The sequence below is a fragment of the Panicum virgatum genome, chromosome 2K, assembly GCF_016808335.1.
Source record: "Panicum virgatum strain AP13 chromosome 2K, P.virgatum_v5, whole genome shotgun sequence".
NCBI lineage: Eukaryota > Viridiplantae > Streptophyta > Magnoliopsida > Poales > Poaceae > Panicum > Panicum virgatum.
The window spans coordinates 66,251,370-66,270,507 of record NC_053137.1 but is presented as its reverse complement, the minus strand read 5'-3'; the positions used below and the strand labels follow the sequence as shown (position 1 = coordinate 66,270,507).

Sequence of the window (19,138 nt, the reverse complement as noted above, 5' to 3'; positions counted from 1 at the left end):
ACTCCACTTCTGGGTAAAATTGCACACCTCTGCAGAGTGTAGAACCTATTCGAATAGCCGTGCCCACGGTATTGGGCGAGTTACGGTTTGGTCACACAACTAGACTTTTGGGAGGGATGTTTTCATGGCATGAGTTGTTTTGAAAAGGTGTCCAGCAGTGTGTCATGAGTTACTGCGGATGGGGAGTCCGGTGGCATTAAAACTTGGATCCTTTGTGTAGGATCAACCTCACTCATTATTCGGTTAAGTAAGAACTGCTTTAAGAAAACTCCTTTCAAAACTAAACCCCTGCATGTGTAAAATCTAGCTTTACCGCAAATAAACCTCAGCCTTATCCTTGATTTATCCTGTGCATATCTGTGTTACCCCCCTCCGTGGATGGGGTTGGACTTGTTGAGTACTTTTGTACTCACCCGATATATATTTGTGGTTTTTCTTCAGAAGAAGATCCGGACTACGCTATCGAAGACGTCGAGTAGAGGTTGCGTCCGAACCCCAACCTTGCCTGTGGCGTTGGTCCGCTGCAAGATGCTTCTGCTAGCGCATTACTCTGAGCCCGAGCTGGAGACCGTCTAGGTCGTGCTGTGGTGTATCACTGTATCTGTTTTATTACTTATTATTGTTTGTATCGAGTGTCCGCCTCCTCGGAGGTTTGTACGGTGACTATACCACCTGTTGAATAAATGTGTTATCAGCCTCCTGGGACTGATATTTGTATCACATTTAGTCTCTACTTTTGTGGGGGACGCTTCACTCCGCCGCCGGGAAAGCGCAGGGGACTGAGGGGCGCCGGGAGGGAGCAGGAGGAGGCGTAGGGAGAGAGAGAAAATGAAAGGGAGGGAGGGCCGCGTTGGTGGGGAGAAAGGGTAGAAAAAAAATTTTACGCGTGGGTTACCGCCACTCAGGAGCCACAGTCCACCAGTCCGCGTACCAATTAGCAAACGCCAAGGTGACATAGCACAGCAGAAGAGGCGCTAGATATACAAATAGTACACGACAAAAAAAATTAATTCATTGACCTCCGAAATAATGCGAAGATAACGAATTGACATATTCATCCCGCCTATGTTGCAATTCTGAAAAAAATGCATCAAACTACGTACATTCTTATTCCACGTATTAAATAAACTTTCACCAACTAGAATATGTTCCAGTCGTTACTATTACAATAGGAACACTATACGTACAATTCGATCACCATCATTCTATGACTTCTCATGCTATCTCCACAATAACGCATCATATTTTAATATAACCACTATTTTCTAAAAAAAATAACACGTCTATTAATCGCAAAATGTTTTCGTAAATACATTAAGTATCGGACTAATTGTGCTCCGCCCTCCCTAATAAACTATCTTACTCCTTCTTTCACAAAAAAAACATTAACAAATGTAATAGCTTCATTTTGATACCCAAAATAATATACAAAATTTCAAATAATACAAATAAAAATTAAAATCGGGTCACGCGCAGCAACGCTGCGCGGCCTTTCTAGTTCCTTCGATGCTCGGCTTCACAATCACAACGTACGTTCCTCTTTTCACGTCCAAGTTCATCGCTTTAACGCAGCTGCAACTTGCTTTGGACAAATTTTCCCTTCGCGCGCCTTTGCGTACTTCTCGACGCCTCTGTCCCATTTCTGCGCCTACAATTCCGATCCTGTGTTCTGTTCACCTGAAAGGTACCCTTTGTCTGTGTTTCCTTCGTGCGTGGTAACAGCAAGTTCAGAGCTATCTACACAATCTGTCCGATTCTTGATGGATTCCCTCCATTTCTAGAGACCGGTTTCTGCGATAGTCGAATTTGTAGGAACGAACAAAAGCCTTTGCTGCGGACTTGGTTCGGTCTGAGTAGAGACCTGGATTCCCAGCACCAGCAGACCACAGCTCAATAGATTTCTTAGGAAATCTCATCACGATGCAGACCGACATGCGGCCGCCAAATTAAACAGCAACTTGAGCATTTCTTCTGTCCTCTTGCAAATCATACGGCCTCGTGCCTCGAAAAGAGATGCTGCTGCTGCTGGTGGTGGTGGTAACAACCATAAAGTTCAGAGTGCCGGAAGCTTCCACTGTCAGTTGGTAGGACTGACAGCCGATCGGACAAGGCTGAACTAGTAGCTTTCCACTGTCACAATGCTTCCACAGCTTTGAAGAACTAGGACAATAGCGCGCTCTGCCACGTCCAGTTTGGACGCGACGTCCCGTGGACGCTCCGCCGCGCTCTGTCTTCTCCGTCTCCAGCGAGCCGCGTGGCCGCAAGCCCAGCGCGTGTGCGGGCGTCCGCGTCGAGTGAGCCGCGCCGCCCCCTCGCGCGGAGCTCGACCGCCGGGGGCAGGGCAGGGGCGGGACGGCCGGAGGGAGCCCGCCGACGGGGGCGGGGCCCCCGCTCCACCTGGAGCTCCCAGCGCCGCCGATTGGAGCTCCAGCGCCGCCCCCCATGGTGATGCTACTGGAGAGAAGGGGGCGGTGAAGCTCGAACAAGATGTGGCAGAGCTCGAGGGGGAGGGAGGACTCGCGCGCCGGCTGCCCCATGGCGGCGGCGCTCCGCCCACGCCGTGCTCCGCCCGCATGGCCACGTAGCGCTCCGCTACCTCGGCACTCCGCCCGCACGCCCGCCGCAAGGGACAGCTCCGCCGGCCAATTCTGGCGGCGATGGTCGCCAGCGGCGAGGGGGTTCAGGAGAGGGGCAAGAGGCGACGGAGAGCTACCTCGGGAGGGTCGGATTTGGGCTCGGGGCGGTCGGGAGAAGGCTCGCCGGCGAGCAGGGGGAGGCGGAAGCGGCGGTGGCGGCACTCCGGTGACGGGCTCGGGCTGGGAATGTGCCGTGGAGGTTTGCCTCGACCTGGTGAAGCTCTCTGGGGGCTCGGCTTGCACGAATTCAGTCCGGAGGAAGGAGTTCACCGCGCGGGACTCGACGGCGGCGTTCGGGGCGGCGGCGAGCGGCGTTCCCGGCGAGCACAGAGTGGGAAAGGCGAAGAACAGGGGCGCGTGAGCTTGTGGGGATGAAGACGAAGCTTGCTAGGGGGTTGGCGTGGGCTTGGGGTGACAGGAGATGGGTGCTCTGCGGCGAGCTCGTTGCGGCGGCGATGGCAACCGTGGCGAGCTGCGGTGGGAGAGGGAACGGGGGGTTGGGCTCTGGAAGGGACGGAGAGCAGAGAGGGGAGGGGAGGACATCTCTTGGCGAGGCAATGGGGGAGGAGAGGGGCTGCAGAGAAGGGGCGCGGTAGTGGAGTGGCAACGGGCGGCCGTGGTGGCCGGCACGCTCGCGTGCGGCGCGCCGGGAGGATGCCCCGTCCCGCTGCTCTGCGGGCCCAACGCGTGCCAGCCGCCGCGGCAATGCCACGCTGCTCCGCGTCCGTCCCATGCGCGGCGGAGATAGAAGGGGAGGGGCGGCGCCCCCGCCATGGCCCCGCGCAAGCCTGGCGCTGGCAAGGGGGCGGGAGGGGCAGCGCTGGAGCGGGAGAGCTAGCGAGCGGCGCTAGCCCCTGCCCCTGCTCCCGCCGGCCGATCCTGTGCCCCCGCTACCGCTAGCCGAGCGTCTGGGCGGGCAACCGCGTCGAGCGAGCCCCGCCGCCGCCGGCCGAGTGCGCGGGCCGCCACGCCAACCTCCATCCGCCGAGTCCGCTGACCCCTTCCCTCAGCCTGTCCGCCCACTGCCGCTGAGAGTAAGGAGAAAAGGAGGAAGAGGTAGAGGAGCAAGCCGAGGTGGGAGGCGATGCGTGGATGGGAGGCGGTGCTGCGCGGTCGCGCCTGGCACGATGCGGGGCCAGATGCCAGTGTGGGAGTGGGGCGGACCCGGCGTGCGAGGAGGAGACGACGTTTTGAGAGCCCGCGTCGGGCTTCTCCACACACACGTGTCGTCCCAGAGCTGCTCGGGGAGCGGAGGGCTGCTCCCAGCCCTCGCTGCCCACGGCGGATAGGAGTTAGAGTATTTTGACCGAGCACACAGTGAGACTGTGAGAGAGTATACAAACACTTGCACGGATCCAGCCCCGAGCCGCACTAGAAACCGCCATGGCGTCCGTCAAGCGCTCGCGTCTTCTGCCAGCAGGAGCAGGAAGAAGAACCGGCAGACGCGACGGCCGTGCCATTCAGAATCCGCACGGGTTATCCGTTAACGCGACCTCAAGAGAAACGGGACAGCCAACTGGCTGGGGACGGCCTGTCGCGTCGCGATCGACGCGCACGAGCACGGGCGGACAGGACAGCAAGGGCCGTGTTTGGATGGGTGGGTGAAATTTTTTTCACAAAAAGATAAATTTATGCATGGTGTACTAAACGAAGTTTATTTGCAAAACATTTTCACGGATGTGTAATTTTTCGAGACAAATCTGATGAGCCAAGTTCCACCATGATTGGCTACAGCGGTGCTACAGTAATCACATCTAATCATTCTCTGATCATACGGTCAAAGACCTCATTAGTTACAATAACTGCTACAGTACTATAGTTGTGCAAATGATTTTATAATTAAACTTTATTTAATACCTCTAATTAGTAGTCAAAGAGCCAAAAACTTTTATGGAATTTTTTTCAGGCCTAACCAAACACTGCGAAGGGTGCGGTAGGCGGGTGGACGACCGGTCGCCGGCTCCGACGACCCGTGCGGAATGATTGAGCTCGTCGACGACGAACGCCGGCCGGGCGTGGTGGCTGGAGTGACTACGGTCTAGTGTGGATTCTTCTAAGATGATATCATATCATTCGCTACAGTGACCCAGGAGCCGCCCCCAGATGCGACGACGGTGAGAGAGGTGATGCTTAAGGGATAATGACAATGGCACTATCTCGACCAGTCAAATTCCAGTCTCCACATCAAGTCTAACGTGCACTACAGTTAGGCTGATGGCACTATCTTAGCAGAGCTTGCAGGAGTAGCTTATTAGAGAAGAGCTGAAGACGAAGAAGACGGCTCATTTTGCTCTACCTCTTGTTCCTTCCTCGGTTCCTCCTCCTTCCCCGACTCCGACTTAAAAGTGAAGGAACAATACAATATATAAAAATTATTGGATAGAAATGGACCTGAACAATACAATAGCAACGGGAGCAAACCGGACATGGATGCATTCATGTACTTATGGTCTAGTCGGCTCCAATGGGGAGCAGCATCATTCTGCAACTGGTCGCACGATCTGCTCCGGTTCGTGCGCGGTGATGCGACGGGCTCCAGTCACCACTCACGCGTACACCTGCGCGGCTGTGCCGCGCCCACCATTCGGCGACGACCGGATTTGGACGACGCCGGTTGAGGCCAGACCGGCCGGTCGCCACTGCAGCGTCCCTGTCGCATACTCCTCCATTTGCGAAATGCGAATCCATCATTCCAAATTCGGCGCATTTGTCTGCGTGCGTGACTCATGCCGCCGCACCTCCAGGATCTTTTAAAACTGCATTGTGCTGCAACTTTAACCGAGCACTGTAAATTAAAAGCCTCCTTTTTTTTCTATGGCTTGGCATGCATGTAACCTGCTGCTAGGTAGTAGTAGAGAGTTTCCAGGCATGCATGCTGCACATGGAGTACTCTTTGCTCCCATGAAACCGCATGGACTTGGACGAACACTCTTGGAACTCAACTCAACGCACCTAGCGAGGCATCTTTGCTGTTACACTGTCGTGTTATTTATGACGAACGAAGGGATACTCCTGTTCACTTCTCCTCGGCTCGATCAGCGTCCTCTCGCTATCTACTATGCAGACACCAATTTTGGTGGTTTCTGTTTTTGACAGACCACGCATATGGTGTTGGAATTATGGGCTTGGCCCATTTATTCTAATCAATACAATAAAAGAATTTAAAGCCCACTATTAAATGCTAGGGAATCAATTGCTTAATTCCGTACCGGGATTTGAGAAGGATCTCAACCGACTTAGAGGGTGGACTTCGTGTACTCCACTTGTGAAGCCGTTAAGAGGAGGTCGGTGACGTGACGTGCAGGCGCGGTGCGGTGCGATGTGATGTGCTGAGATGAGAAGAACGTTTTGCTGTTAAGAACATTAAAACAGAGAATAAACGTTGACAGTAATGACTGGAGAATCACACCAGTAACTGTCGCTCATCAAAGCTCTTTACGACGTCTAGGTTCAGTAACTGCCGCTCATCAAAGCTCTTTACGACGTCCAGGTTCGTTGAACCTGATGCACCTCCACACCTATATAAACCACCCCTTCCTCCTCTCATCAGCACACTTCAGCACTTGATCTCATCAAAGCTCTTTACGACGTCCAGGTTCGTTGAACCTGATGCACCTCCACACCTATATAAACCACCCCTTCCTCCTCTCATCAGCACACTTCAGCACTTGATCCAGGTACTCCTGCTTAGGAGACCTCTCCCTTCTCCCTCTGCTGCTTTCTGCCGTTCACATCGCTAGTGCTGCGCGCACAGCTCTAGTGAGAGCAGGCCTCCGGAACCTCTGCTCGCTGAAGGTCCTGCACGGGACGCGGGCAATTAGGTTTTTGGGGAGCGTCTTGACGCGACTGCTCGCTCCCTGATCGACTACTTCGTCTACTTCCCGGCGTGAACGAACGACTACTTCGTCTACTTCTTGGCGTGAACGAACGACTACTTCGTCTGCTTTCTGGTGACCGTTCGTGGGACTGCACGGCGAACCTCTTCCTGCATCGACATCGTTCGGCTACTTCAGGCAAGGCTAGTCGAATAGCATGTCTATTCCAGCTGGTAATGGCGCAACCGGTGCCTCTGGCACTGGTCCCGCCTTGGGGTACACTCTAAATCTATTCTGGTTTAACTTTTTGTTCATGCTTATTAGTAAGAATAACATGAACACATGCACATATCTTATTCACACATTATCACTTATTTATGCCATGAAATTGCTAGTAATATTTGGAATTAAAATATACCGAAAATTGCCTAGTTATCTAACATATGGAACTTGCATTGACAGCAGGTCCCTGGATAAGCACAATAAGCAAAGATGCAAGCTAGTTACAACTGACTATCCGTTTGTGTTCGAGTGTGGAGCGAAAACCGGCCCGGCCCGCTATACCCACGAGCCAGCGCCCTACCAGGCCTAGGTCCACCGGAGCCCAACCAACCAAGGACTCAGACCTAACTCAACCAAAAAGACTAGTCTGATAGGTGAGGACTGCCCCGCCTTATATGTTGTACTCCTCCACCATCAATTTCCGATATGTGACGGGGGAGATTGTTAGATTTAGTCCCACGTCGAAAGTTAATGTTGGGGGAGCCCAACATATAAGGTGCGGCAATTCTCACCCATTAGACTAGTCTTTTGGGTTGAGTTAGGCCTGAGTCCTTGGTTGGTTGGGCTCCAGTGGACCTAGGCCTGATAGGCGCCGGCTCGTGGGTATAGCGGGTCGGGCTGGATTCCGCTGCGCACTCTAATAGTTTGAGTAATTGGCAACAGCCACCACACGGTAATGGTGATGTCTTGGGCATGGCCGCATGGACGGCATATATATTCCTTGAGACACTATTTTGAACCTTCACCTGTTAAAAAACCATAGAAAAAAAAGCTAAGAGGTGTGTTACGGTGGTGGGAAAGGTACATTTTCTATTTTAGTAGGTATCTTTCCTATTTTGGTATGGGTCTCACATATTCCGGTTCCGATTGGTACATTTTTCTAGGTACCTCTTATGTCTCAGCCGTCGAATTTCAGCCTAATAAATGATTCACCTCTTATGTTTCAGTCGTCGATTTCAACCTGATGAACTATCCTCATTTATTTCAATCATTGTAAAATTTCTTAAAAGGTAAATCTCACCTAGGCGTTAAATACGCCCCCAACATGTTAATAAGTCTGGTGTCTGGATTTGTACCAATATTTGGTTAATATGTGCGTTAAAAAAAGCACTGATAGAATTAGATCTGTACCGCTGTGTTGATTACGATATCCATATTTTTACCGGTGCTTTTGTATTTTTCGGACTCATGCCACCATTGTGTAAATTTTCCATTTATGCTACTGCCGTAGTGTTTTGAATGGTATGAATAAAAAAAGTTTTGATATTGAATTCAGTATGGCAACGGCATGAATAAGAACAAGTTCTATTCTCGACTGGAGTCCAACAAAGGAACAACCCTCACTAAATCCCTTTTCAAGAAAAACCATGAGTCTAAATATTGCAAAAGCAAAGGCAAATGTTGAAACCACAATTACCAAAATGGCAAATCTACCTCTCCCAAATTTCAAGCAATCTATAACCTCCAACATCGATATTTTATTTACATTTTAGTTATACTTAATTTATACATGAGTTATATTACTTTTTTGTGTAACATTTTTTCTTGATTCCTTTTCTTTGTAATATTTTAATAATGATGATGAATATTATGGTGTCAAACACTCATGTAACACCTGATATTTATTTTTGTATGAAGTTAGATTTAATTTGAGCCATAGATCTTAAAGTTGGAGCAATAAGAAAAATCAAGCATTAAGAGTCCAAAACAAAAAATCTAATACCGTAATATTATTAATTAAAATGAACTGTACATATTATTTTCATATGATAATATGTATTTGATATTGTATGTACCAAAGTATCAAACTGAAAGTTAGTTATTGCACATTCTCCATGACACCACCTTTTTTGACTGAAAAAAGTAATCTGGAACACGTACTGCGTATACGCGGTATATTAATTGAAAGGGATAACCAACATGCTTTATGAAGTTTATCAATCACAAATTGTAAAAGTGCTAGGCCTTTTTTAGTGGAAGGCCCTAAAATTCTGACCAAGCTTAGCTCTCAATCACGTGGTAATTGGTTAATACTTAATTGTGTACTTGCCTAGCCAAATTGTGGATAACATAGCTAGAGGCTGGAGCAGTCAGAATATACAGGCCAAAAGATACTTTCCACTACCTGCCTCCCCACACTACAAAAAGGAACTCTAAGCTAGGCCTGAGGTGTATTCCTCAAGAACTGTGGGTGGTGTTGCCAAAACATCACGTCTGATCTTCTTTTCTATCTTGAAAGAATCAACTTCTAGATGCTAATGATTCAACTCATTGCTTTGCTGATTGGGAATTCATTATCATCTCAAGTACATCGTTTTGACAGAGACCTGTCCATAGATAATGTTGAAACTAATCCATATCCAAGGCAAAATGCGATGTTCCTCCATTGTCGCGCCCAACATGAGATACAAACAACAGATGATTCTCCATTTCTCTCCGATATTTTGATATCCTTTTGCTTTCGTATCAACCAATTGGGTGTCATCTAGAGCTAGGTTTTCCTGTGTTAGTTTGAACCTTCAGCGTTAGGTTTATGCTGATGCCGTCTCCTTCACACTTCCAATTCTTGTCAATCAAAATCATACATCATATCATTGTCTACCAATACAAAATTCAACACTAGTTTCACTGATAAAACCACTGAAGAGGGCAGTAAAAATCTGATGGAAGAACAACCTGCTCATCACTTGATCCCATCGACCAAATCAAAATCCTGCAGCTTGGTGGCACCTGGTCACAGTTCTTGGCAGGTTACCCTTTTCCTTTCCAGGTAAGAACAGAGTAGCAATGGACACTGGATAGTAACGCAAGCATGGCCATTGCATTGCATTGCATTGGGACAGAGCAGGCTCAATCATCATAGATGCCAAGCGGGTGATCCTCTTGATTGGAATGGGGAATCCTGCCACCAATTCCTATCTGTCATTTGTCTCGCCCCACATCCAATTCATCAGCCCATCCTTGAGAAACAGAAAAAAGAAATCAGCTCTCAATCCATCAGTGCCTATATATACCAGACGCCCTCCGGTGCGACGTGCTCGTCCTCGTCCAGCTCCGTAACCACCGGACAGAGCAGAGCACGCTCCATGAGGACCACCACCACCACCAGGACCGCGCTGCCGCTCCTGGCGCTGGCTGCGGCGCTCTGCCTCAGCCTCGCGCTGCTGCTCCCCGGCGCGGCCGCGGCGAACAAGGCCCGGCCCCGGCCGCGGCAGGGTGACTACCTGAAGCGCCTGCGCCGGTCGCCGGCGTCCGCGCGCCAGTCGCTGGCGGTCGCGCTGCCGTCGCCGCCGACGGCCAGAGCGCAGCGGCACGCGGCGCCGGTCGTGGCCGGGCGCAAGGAGGACGACCGCGTGGACCGGCTGCCGGGGCAGCCCGAGGGCGTGGACTTCGCGCAGTACGCCGGATACGTGACGGTGGACGCGGCGGCCGGGCGCGCGCTGTTCTACTACCTCGCCGAGGCCGCCGGCAACGTGCCGGCGGCGTCGCGGCCGCTGCTCCTGTGGCTGAACGGCGGGCCCGGGTGCTCGTCGCTGGGGTACGGCGCCATGGAGGAGCTGGGCCCGTTCCGCGTGAAGAGCGACGGCAAGACGCTGTACCGGAACCCGTACGCGTGGAACAACGCGGCGAACGTGCTGTTCCTGGAGAGCCCCGCCGGCGTGGGGTTCTCCTACTCCAACACGACGGCGGACTACAGCCGGTTCGGCGATAACAAGACCGCCGAGGACGCGCTCCTGTTCCTGCTCAACTGGATGGACAAGTTCCCCGAGTATAAGGGCCGCGACTTGTACCTCGCCGGTGAGAGCTACGCCGGCCACTACGTCCCCCAGCTCGCCCACGCCATCGTCCGCCACGCCGCCAAGGCCTCGTCGCCGATCAACCTCAAGGGCATTATGGTAACCTGGCAGTAACGCGAACCAAATAATTGTGGTGCCGTGTGGTGTGGGTTGATGAACGAATGAACAACAACTGATGCGTGTGTGTGTGGCGTGAAGATCGGGAACGCGGTGATCAACGACGGGACGGACACCAAGGGCATGTACGACTTCTTCTGGACGCACGCGCTCATCTCCGACGAGGCGGCGGACGGCATCAGCAGGTACTGCAACTTCAGCGCCGGCGCGGCGGACTCGGACAAGTGCGACGCGGCGACGACGGAGGCCGACGAGGCGCTGCAGGACATCGACATCTACAACATCTACGCGCCCAACTGCCAGTCCGCCGGCCTCGTCACGCCGCCGGTCACCGCCTCGGTGCGTACCTGCCTTGATTATTTGAGCTAACATGCAGTCGAAGCTATGGCATCTACTACTAATAATGATGTGGCTTGGATCTTACGTGACATTATGTGGGGTGGTGGCTGCTGCAGATCGAGAGCTTTGATCCGTGCACGGATTATTACGTGGAGGCCTACCTCAACGACCCGGACGTGCAGAGGGCGCTCCACGCCAACGTCACCCGCCTCGACCACCCCTGGTCAGCCTGCAGGTACACTACACACCGCCCGCCCGTACAATCTTAATTTCAAGCTAGAATTAATTTTACTAATAATTCACTCCACTCTCACCTAATAAATGGTGTTTATATCAAAATCTGCGGTCTGTTATTAGAGCATCTCCAGCAGTTTGGCAAATCGAGTTGTCATCTTTGATTTTTTGCAAAAACGTTAAAAATACTCCTCCAACAGTTTGGCAAAAGACTTGGCAATTTTTGGCAACTTGGGAAAAAACAGCCTCCAGCGCGTAAATATACGCGCGCGGCGCGCGGTTGGCATCGTGGTTTCTAGTCAGGTGGGAGGGTGAAAAAAGAAATAAATAACAGAGAAGGGTTCCTGATTTAAGTTTTCAAGAAGTGGAAGGGCATAAATATAATTTTGTTTCTCTCAGGGTTCCTGATGTAAGTTAGATCTGGATTTGGCAAGTGAATTATGCCAAACTGTTGGAGATAAGCTCTTTTTTTATTTGGCATATCTTTTTAGAAGTTGGCAAAACACAAAATATGTCAAGTAAAATATAGCAAACTCTTGGAGATGCTCTTAGGACACAAGAATTTCCAAACTACTCTCTTTTTTTGCAAAAAAATTCCAAACTACTCAAACGGGGACTATTTCTATTTGTTTAGCACATGATTTGGTCGAACGAAATACAGCGTAGCCATCCAACAAGTGGTCCGGTGGATCACAATCACAACACAGCTAGGGCCGGCACATGCGTCATCGTCATCGATCGGTCAGGTGCCATGGAGCGAAACGACGTCTCCACTGCTGGAGATATTTTCCCCGTTGCTTCATCATGTCCCCAATCTACTGACTACTGTACGTTAACCTGACTAATGGCTGCACAATCTGGAGTCAATCAATCATTCGTTCAGGCACGCCGGCCCTGCCTTACGGCATACGAAATGCACGCCGGTTTTTCACGTCAGGCTTGAGCTACTGGATTATTATGGCACCGATAATAGGGATTAATTAGTTCCGTGCCAAAAACAGGCACGAAAAAAGTGTTCATCTAGCTACCCTGAATTTTTTTTGTTGGTAACAGTATGATAATGCGGCGCTATTACGTACGGTAGGGGCAGCACAGGAACAACGCAAAAAGGTAGGTGGTTACATGCTCGATTATTGCCCGATGCCTTCGAACTTCCACCCAACTGCACGCGAAACTTGCTCCGGTGAGTTGGCCAAGCGTGCAGAAATCGCCTGCTGCTCCAGCTCCTGTAGCGATCGCTTCCCTGCAAGTTTTATATGTTTAACAAATTAAATGTGAAGGCAAGGATCACATGGTCAGTACTAGTTTAGGGTTTCAGATTTGACCTTGGTGGTTCCTAACAAGATCCGATATCAACACCTTCGTGGTTTTCATTCATGTCATGGCGTTGTCCAACGCACACATGACGACGAACCCGCATTTTCTCCATGTTCTTTGGGATTTCGATTCTTTTAGATGCATGGAGCAGCGTACTCCACATCGACCTTAATTGTTGCAGCTCTAGGCATGGACCTTGGAAGTCTATGATGATTGGTCCACTTGCTTCCAGCCCGTCCTGCAAGAAATTATTGGGCCCATGTGCAAACGCAGTCATCTACGACAAAACAAATGGGATCAAATATTATCTTCAAAACGTGGCGTGTGTGTGTATTTATATTTTACGAAAATATGATAAATCTTTTTTCAGTGAGGTCTTGAGGCGCTGGACAGACAGCGCCACAACGGTCTTGCCTATCATCACGGAGCTCCTGAACAACAACATCAGGGTCTGGGTGTACAGGTATGGGTAACAGCTTTCAGATGCTTCAGTTGTTTCACTGATGCAACGACTCGGATTGGAAATTGAACTGTGTGGATGGGAAGTTGTATATTCAGCAAGATGTCACTGATGTTTTTGCAGCGGTGACACCGATGGGAGAGTGCCGGTCACTTCCAGCAGATACTCTGTCAACCAGCTCCAGCTCCCAGTTGCTGCAAAATGGAGGCCATGGTTCAGCAGCACTCAGGTGCTCACCACTTCCCTCACATGTTCACTGCAAAAACAAGCAAACATAATATAAGCACAAAACAACACTAAACATCAGTAGCTAGCTAATAATATAAGCGAACAATCACTCAATTCATGAAGAAAGGGCACGGAAATACTCCGATGATGATTTCAGAAAACCTTTTTGGAGTTTTGGTAAATATTTTCTTTTTGTGGTGATCTTTTGAACCCAGGGAACTGGAGAGGTGGGTGGCTACGTTGTGGAGTACAAGGGCAAGGCGAAGGGCAGCCTCAGCCTGGCAACCGTGAGAGGAGCCGGCCATGAGGTCCCCAGCTACCAGCCGAAGCGAGCGCTGGTGCTCGTTCAGAGTTTCCTTGCAGGCAAACCGCTCCCTGACTGCAAGAAGTGCGAACAGTCTTAGCATTCTGAAGTATAAAGAGTGCATCAGCAGCAACACGATATGTATCCATTCCATTCAGCATGAGAGAAGAAAGAGAAAACGAATCATGTTAGACGATAGAAATATACCCACCTCCTAGATCATGTAACTGCAGGTCTGCAAAGACTTATATAGTCACATAGAGAAATCTCTACACAAATGAAACCTATCAAATCTGAAAAGTAACCACCAGAAAGTTACGATACAAAACTACTGCTTTCACGTCTACAGATATCGATCAGAGAATGAAATTTACGGAGCATATGTACTGGTACTGCCAGAAGATAATATAACATCCGTTCCATGAGTTAGAAGTATTAAAGAGCCTGTGTCTCAGAAATCACACCCAGGCATTAGTGAAAGCAGTTCTTGCAGAGATAAAGAATTTCACTTCCACATAAACAAAATAGAGTATTCCTTGAAAAAGGCCAATTCCTTTCTCCTAATGAAAAATTTCCTTCCTCGAATCTACCAAATGATTCTTTTGTGCTTCCAAGACGATACAAAAATGAGAGAGAAAAACAGTGGTTGCACAACACATCGACACCCTGATTCTTGCAAGATTTGTTAAATATAAATGCATGCAATGGCATGCTTGCTCTATCTGGATGGCCATAACAATGGTGGCAACATCGCGTCATCTGATCATGTATAAATCACATAATCCACAAATCTTGTGGGATGAAATCATCTATTCTTCCCCTTGCCTCTCTACGGTTGGGGAAGCTGAACATGTCAATCCTTGCATCTTTTCGCAGGCATAGACATAATGGGAGTCAGGATCCTCTGGAACAAATCCATCAGGGAGTCTACCCCTCTCTGTCAGTGGAACAGGATCCAATACATGCCTCCTTATCTTTCCAGTGAACCCAGGTCTTGCTGCAATACATTAAAATAGCAATGATGAAGCCAGCATAAAAGTACAGTTATTTTTTTTCAAACTCAACTGGGATTTACACAGCTATCTTTGTAAATTTATCATGCTAATATTTATCCTCTTCCGAAACAACAATGTGGGGGTAGTATGGACCACTAGTTCAGAATCAAAATACTAAATGTTGCACCATAGAAAGAAAACTAACAGAAGCAAATCTGCAGCAATTTTGTTTTTTAAAAAAAGTCTTATTCATCGAGAAGAATATTACATGAGGGAATAAAGTCGTAAGACTGATACGGGAACACCAGTCTGTTACTTGGGTTCAAAGCACCTTATAATTAATAAACTAAAAACATGGAAATTTGGCATTGTTCTTTGCAACACTCCAGAATTCGATGAAATGAATTACCCATATTAGTAGCTTCATGTAATGGGACAGAATATTCACGTGCAAACAGAAGGAAAAAACAACTCAGTTCTTAATTGCATTATACAGGGGGAAAAGATTGAAGCCTTCTCCTAAGCATTGTACCGCAATACAAAAGGAAAAGGAAGATTGCCACAATATACAATATTTACTGTCACTCTCACAACATTTCTGGCAAGCAAAAGGGTAAAAATTAAAATTTAAGTTTCATACGTACGTAGAATGTAAAGTACAATCTTCCATTTGCATCCTGGTTGATTCAAATGAGGAACACGCACTGATGGATCACCATATGTTATCTATAAGTTCAGGCATGAAAGTTGATCAGAATATATACCAGGGTTTGAGGCTGGACTATGTATACACGTATAATAAGAACACGAATGGAAAATAATCTAGAATTCAGTCCTCAAATCATCCTCAACAACACTAATCAGAGAAAATGTACAGGGCTTACCAAAATAAAGACACCGCCTGGTTTAAGAAGCCTGCAAACAAAAGTAAAACTGATAAGGCTACAGGAATGTTGAAATTAAACTGATATCTTGGTGCAGATGAGACTGCAGAGTGATACTTCAGAGGGGCAGCAAGACACTAAAAAACCTGTCCACTTCCAAAACCATCTGAGCTGCACTGAGAGGAGCATCCACACCACACTAGAAAGCAGCAAGACCTCAATGTTGAAGAATTCCAGAAATAAGCAAAAGGACAGTCACTTATGTTACGTACTTACCATCAATGAGTCCAGAGTACCTAAGAATTGAACAAAGTTAAGCAAGTGAAACTGCAATTGAATGTCTGCAATTGCCAGAAATATAACATCACAGAAGAATGCATACCTTTATCGATTGCACAATCAAACGATTCATCAGGAAACATACTCATATCTCTGACATCCATGCGCAGGTCTGCAGGTCATAAGGGTATCAATCAAAGGTAGACAGCATCTTCAAACAACAGCGAAAATGATAAAACAATCAAGGATACATTGCAGCTGCGGAATGTTGAAATATTTCTTTCTCATCATCTCAATCACAACCGAAGAAATGTCAATGTTCACAATCTCCACATAACCATCGGTGACCATGTCCTCGGACATAACTACAGACAGCAGCGCAAGAAAAGGAAACAGGAATTAGTCAATTTGGAGGGGGCTGCTTTCAGATTGTTGGAGCATAACTTGGCAAGCACAGATAATCAATTATAAAGCTATATATTTTTCTAAAAAATATTTACATCCAAGTACTGGTTCTAGATGATTGGCTTTGCACTTGTAACATAACAAAAATCGAAGAAACATTGCTCCGGCTTAACAAGTGGACCAATGCATCAACAAGAGATGCCATTCACTGTTTCAGTACACAAGTGGACCAGTTGTAAAGCAGCTCACAGCAATAAAGTTCCATTCAGAGTAAACTGTTATCAAGGGACCTATCAGTACAGAAGTGAACCAATCACCAATGCTAACACGTTGGTTAACTGAGAGAATGACTTGCTAAAAAAGAACTTGGGGGCAAGAGAATGACACTGCCCGGTTGTCATGATGATATGTAACTATGTAAGCAAAGATACAAAAACAAGCGCGGCCAAATCACCAGTTAGTCCAGTACACTTTTCCACAAACTATTGCGAGGACAAACCCAATCAGCGATTTCTAAGCTATTCTATCGGTGCAAACTCTGCATATGCATGCAACTACAGTACAGAGGATCGCCATCCATTCCCAGCTATATGAGCAAAAGAAGAAGAACAAAAAGGACACAAGCTTTCTACTTCGGGAAGATGGGAATCCGAAAGCGAAGCAACGGTAACTCCACTTGTTCGTGCAGTCCTACTACCAAACCAAAGCAAGTGCAAATTATCGAAAGCAGCAAGCAATGAATTAACCGCGACCGATAGGATAGGAGAAAGAGGAGCCGGTTCGCGTACGAGCGGAGCCGCATCCAATCATGAGGAGCCGGGACGCCGGCGGCGCGAAGCGGAGGACGAAGGGGCGGAGCGCGTCGTAGCGCTGGTACCAGTCGTACGGCGCGCCGCCCTCCTCGACGTACCGCGCGTCCCAGTACTCCGCCTCCCCGTAGCTCAACGACCTCCCCCCGCTCCCCTCCCCCTCGCAGTCGTCGGGCGGCGCCGGCGACGACATCGCCGGGGAGCGTTGCGTGGGGGCCGGAAGCTAGGAGCAGAGGCGGAGCGGGCTGCGAGTGGGGGGGATGGGGGGTAGGGAAGGGAGTAGTTGGGGGGTGGGAGGAGCATCGGCATCGGTGCGGTGCTCCCGCCGGCCCCCGAGCTTGGGACCAGCCGCCACCGCACGTCGCCGTCGTCGCCTGCCCAGTTGCTCCTCCAATTTTTAAACCATTTCCTGATTTTTTTGAGAATTTTTTTTGGGTGCTGTGTTACGGCCTCCGTTCCGTTTTGGTTGGTACCGTGATTCTGTGGCTCTGTTTTCTCCACAACTACCCGCCTGTCCGCTCTTTTTTTTTCCAAGCATTTTATTAACAAACGGATTATTACGTTTCAAAAATTTTACTTCAAAAAAATTACGTTTCAATAAAACAAACGGGTTATTGTCAGGCGTCAAGTGTGAGCACGTGGGCGCTATGGACGTGACAAGTAGGAATTTCAATAGCCGTGTGAAAAAGGGTAAAGTATTTCTTACTTGTAAAGCACTCTACAAGTACACAATACCTTATACTATGAGGATTTTGTGTTCCAAATAGGCTCATAAACGTTAGTGTGTATTAGTATAATATAAGATTTTATTAGGCCCCATGAGAAACCAAGGATACGCCTTTTAGATGCAACGGACGGCGGCCCCAGCGCGACAACGGTTAACGAGCATCAGCTTGCAACGAACGCTCTGCCTCTGCGCTGAACTTGTGAAGAAGAAGAACGGGGCAGAAATAGCGCACCATCACGACAGCACGAGATCTCTGGGGCCACGGGGAAGACGACGGGGGCCGGGAGGATCTTGCCAAATGCAAGGGCACGGCCGGCCTGGCCCATCGCGCAGCTCGCCTGTCTGTCGCGCGACCTGATCAACCCAACTGGTCCACCCCCTATCCTCTCCTCTCCTCTGCTGGACCACCACGCTCCCTGCACCTGCACGTCGTCGAGACGAGCAACACTGCAACAGCCAGCCACCAAGCAAGAAATACCAGCTTCTAACTACTTGTCGGTACCCCAAGACTGGGGTACCCCCTCTTGCTCTGTCGAGGCAAGAAGAGCTTTGTAGTTATCCTTAACTACGTCCAGCAGTCGAACCCCTGCGGTCCGGAAGCCCTGTTCACCCGACAACGGTCCCGGACCCATCCTCTGGTTGGGAAAGGTCCGGGAGCACCACGTGTTCCGGAAGAAGCAGGCGCTCAGCCCGAACAGCCAGAGGCTCCGGACCTCCCGTGGAGGTCCGGATCCCCGCGGAATCCCGGACCCCCCTTTGGGGTCTCGGACCCCCGGTATAGTAACCGGACCCCTCGCCAAGGGAAGGAATCGACACTCCGCCTCGGGGTGGTCCGGAGCCGCCACGTGTCTGCAAGCACAGACACGTATATAAAGCCGCTTGGTCTCCATATTAAGGTTCACATACCGCTGTATTCATTGCGGTAGGAGGATGTTCGCATTGATGTAGCAGAAGCCGATGCGATTCTTTGACCAGGGGGCACTATTGATCGCGTATTACTAAGATGCATAGTGGGGCTGCTGGCGCCGCCCACGCCGCGCCTGTCAGTCTGCCATAACAGATGGATACGACGGCTCGGCTTCACCCATTATGACGCCTACATAATAGCCTCAACAGGTCACGCCGCAAGCTACGTTCTCCTAACGGGCACCTTGCTGACGGGACAAGAGAAGACCACCCTTCGTCGGAGGGTCAGCAGGGCATGGAAGCATATCGGAGGAAAGATTCGTAACCACTGTAGCATTTAAATACTCTGCGCAGTATGCTGCACAGTCACGTTGGGCCCACTTGTCGGGCCCCAACGTCCTATGTATCCGCACCCCTTGGTCTATAAAAGGGGGCGCCCGCTAGAAGAAAAACTCGGGCGGGGTAAAAGCCAAGGCCCGGCAGAGGATAGATTCATACACAACCAAGATCAATACCTCTCCCAGTGGATGTAGGGTATTACGCTCCGGTGGCCCGAACCACTCTAGATCGTGTGTTCTTGTGTGCTTGTCTCAGAGCAAGATCA

At 49.4% G+C, this 19,138-nt stretch overlaps 2 protein-coding genes and 1 long non-coding RNA gene across 3 annotated transcripts; 1 reads left to right on the top strand and 2 right to left on the bottom strand.

Annotated features, from left to right (window-relative positions):
- The first annotated feature begins 9,533 nt into the window (after positions 1-9,533).
- On the top strand, positions 9,534-14,324 carry LOC120694720 (serine carboxypeptidase II-3-like). The gene is made up of 6 exons (XM_039977933.1): positions 9,534-10,629; positions 10,729-10,986; positions 11,103-11,221; positions 12,908-13,000; positions 13,121-13,226; positions 13,441-14,324. The coding sequence occupies exons 1-6, from the start codon at positions 9,820-9,822 to the stop codon at positions 13,627-13,629; spliced, it is 1,575 nt and encodes a 524-aa protein (XP_039833867.1). The 5' UTR covers positions 9,534-9,819; the 3' UTR covers positions 13,630-14,324.
- On the bottom strand, positions 12,176-13,527 carry LOC120694722. The gene is made up of 2 exons (XR_005683603.1): positions 13,388-13,527; positions 12,176-13,253 (listed from the first exon to the last, which is right to left on the bottom strand). It is a non-coding gene; the product is annotated as an uncharacterized LOC120694722 (long non-coding RNA).
- LOC120694721 (EEF1A lysine methyltransferase 4-like) lies at positions 14,017-17,198 on the bottom strand. Its single transcript, XM_039977934.1, has 8 exons — positions 16,881-17,198; positions 15,939-16,052; positions 15,791-15,859; positions 15,685-15,704; positions 15,555-15,607; positions 15,409-15,439; positions 15,169-15,250; positions 14,017-14,526 (listed from the first exon to the last, which is right to left on the bottom strand). The coding sequence occupies exons 1-8, from the start codon at positions 17,092-17,094 to the stop codon at positions 14,339-14,341; spliced, it is 771 nt and encodes a 256-aa protein (XP_039833868.1). The 5' UTR covers positions 17,095-17,198; the 3' UTR covers positions 14,017-14,338.
- Positions 17,199-19,138: the final 1,940 nt, after the last annotated feature.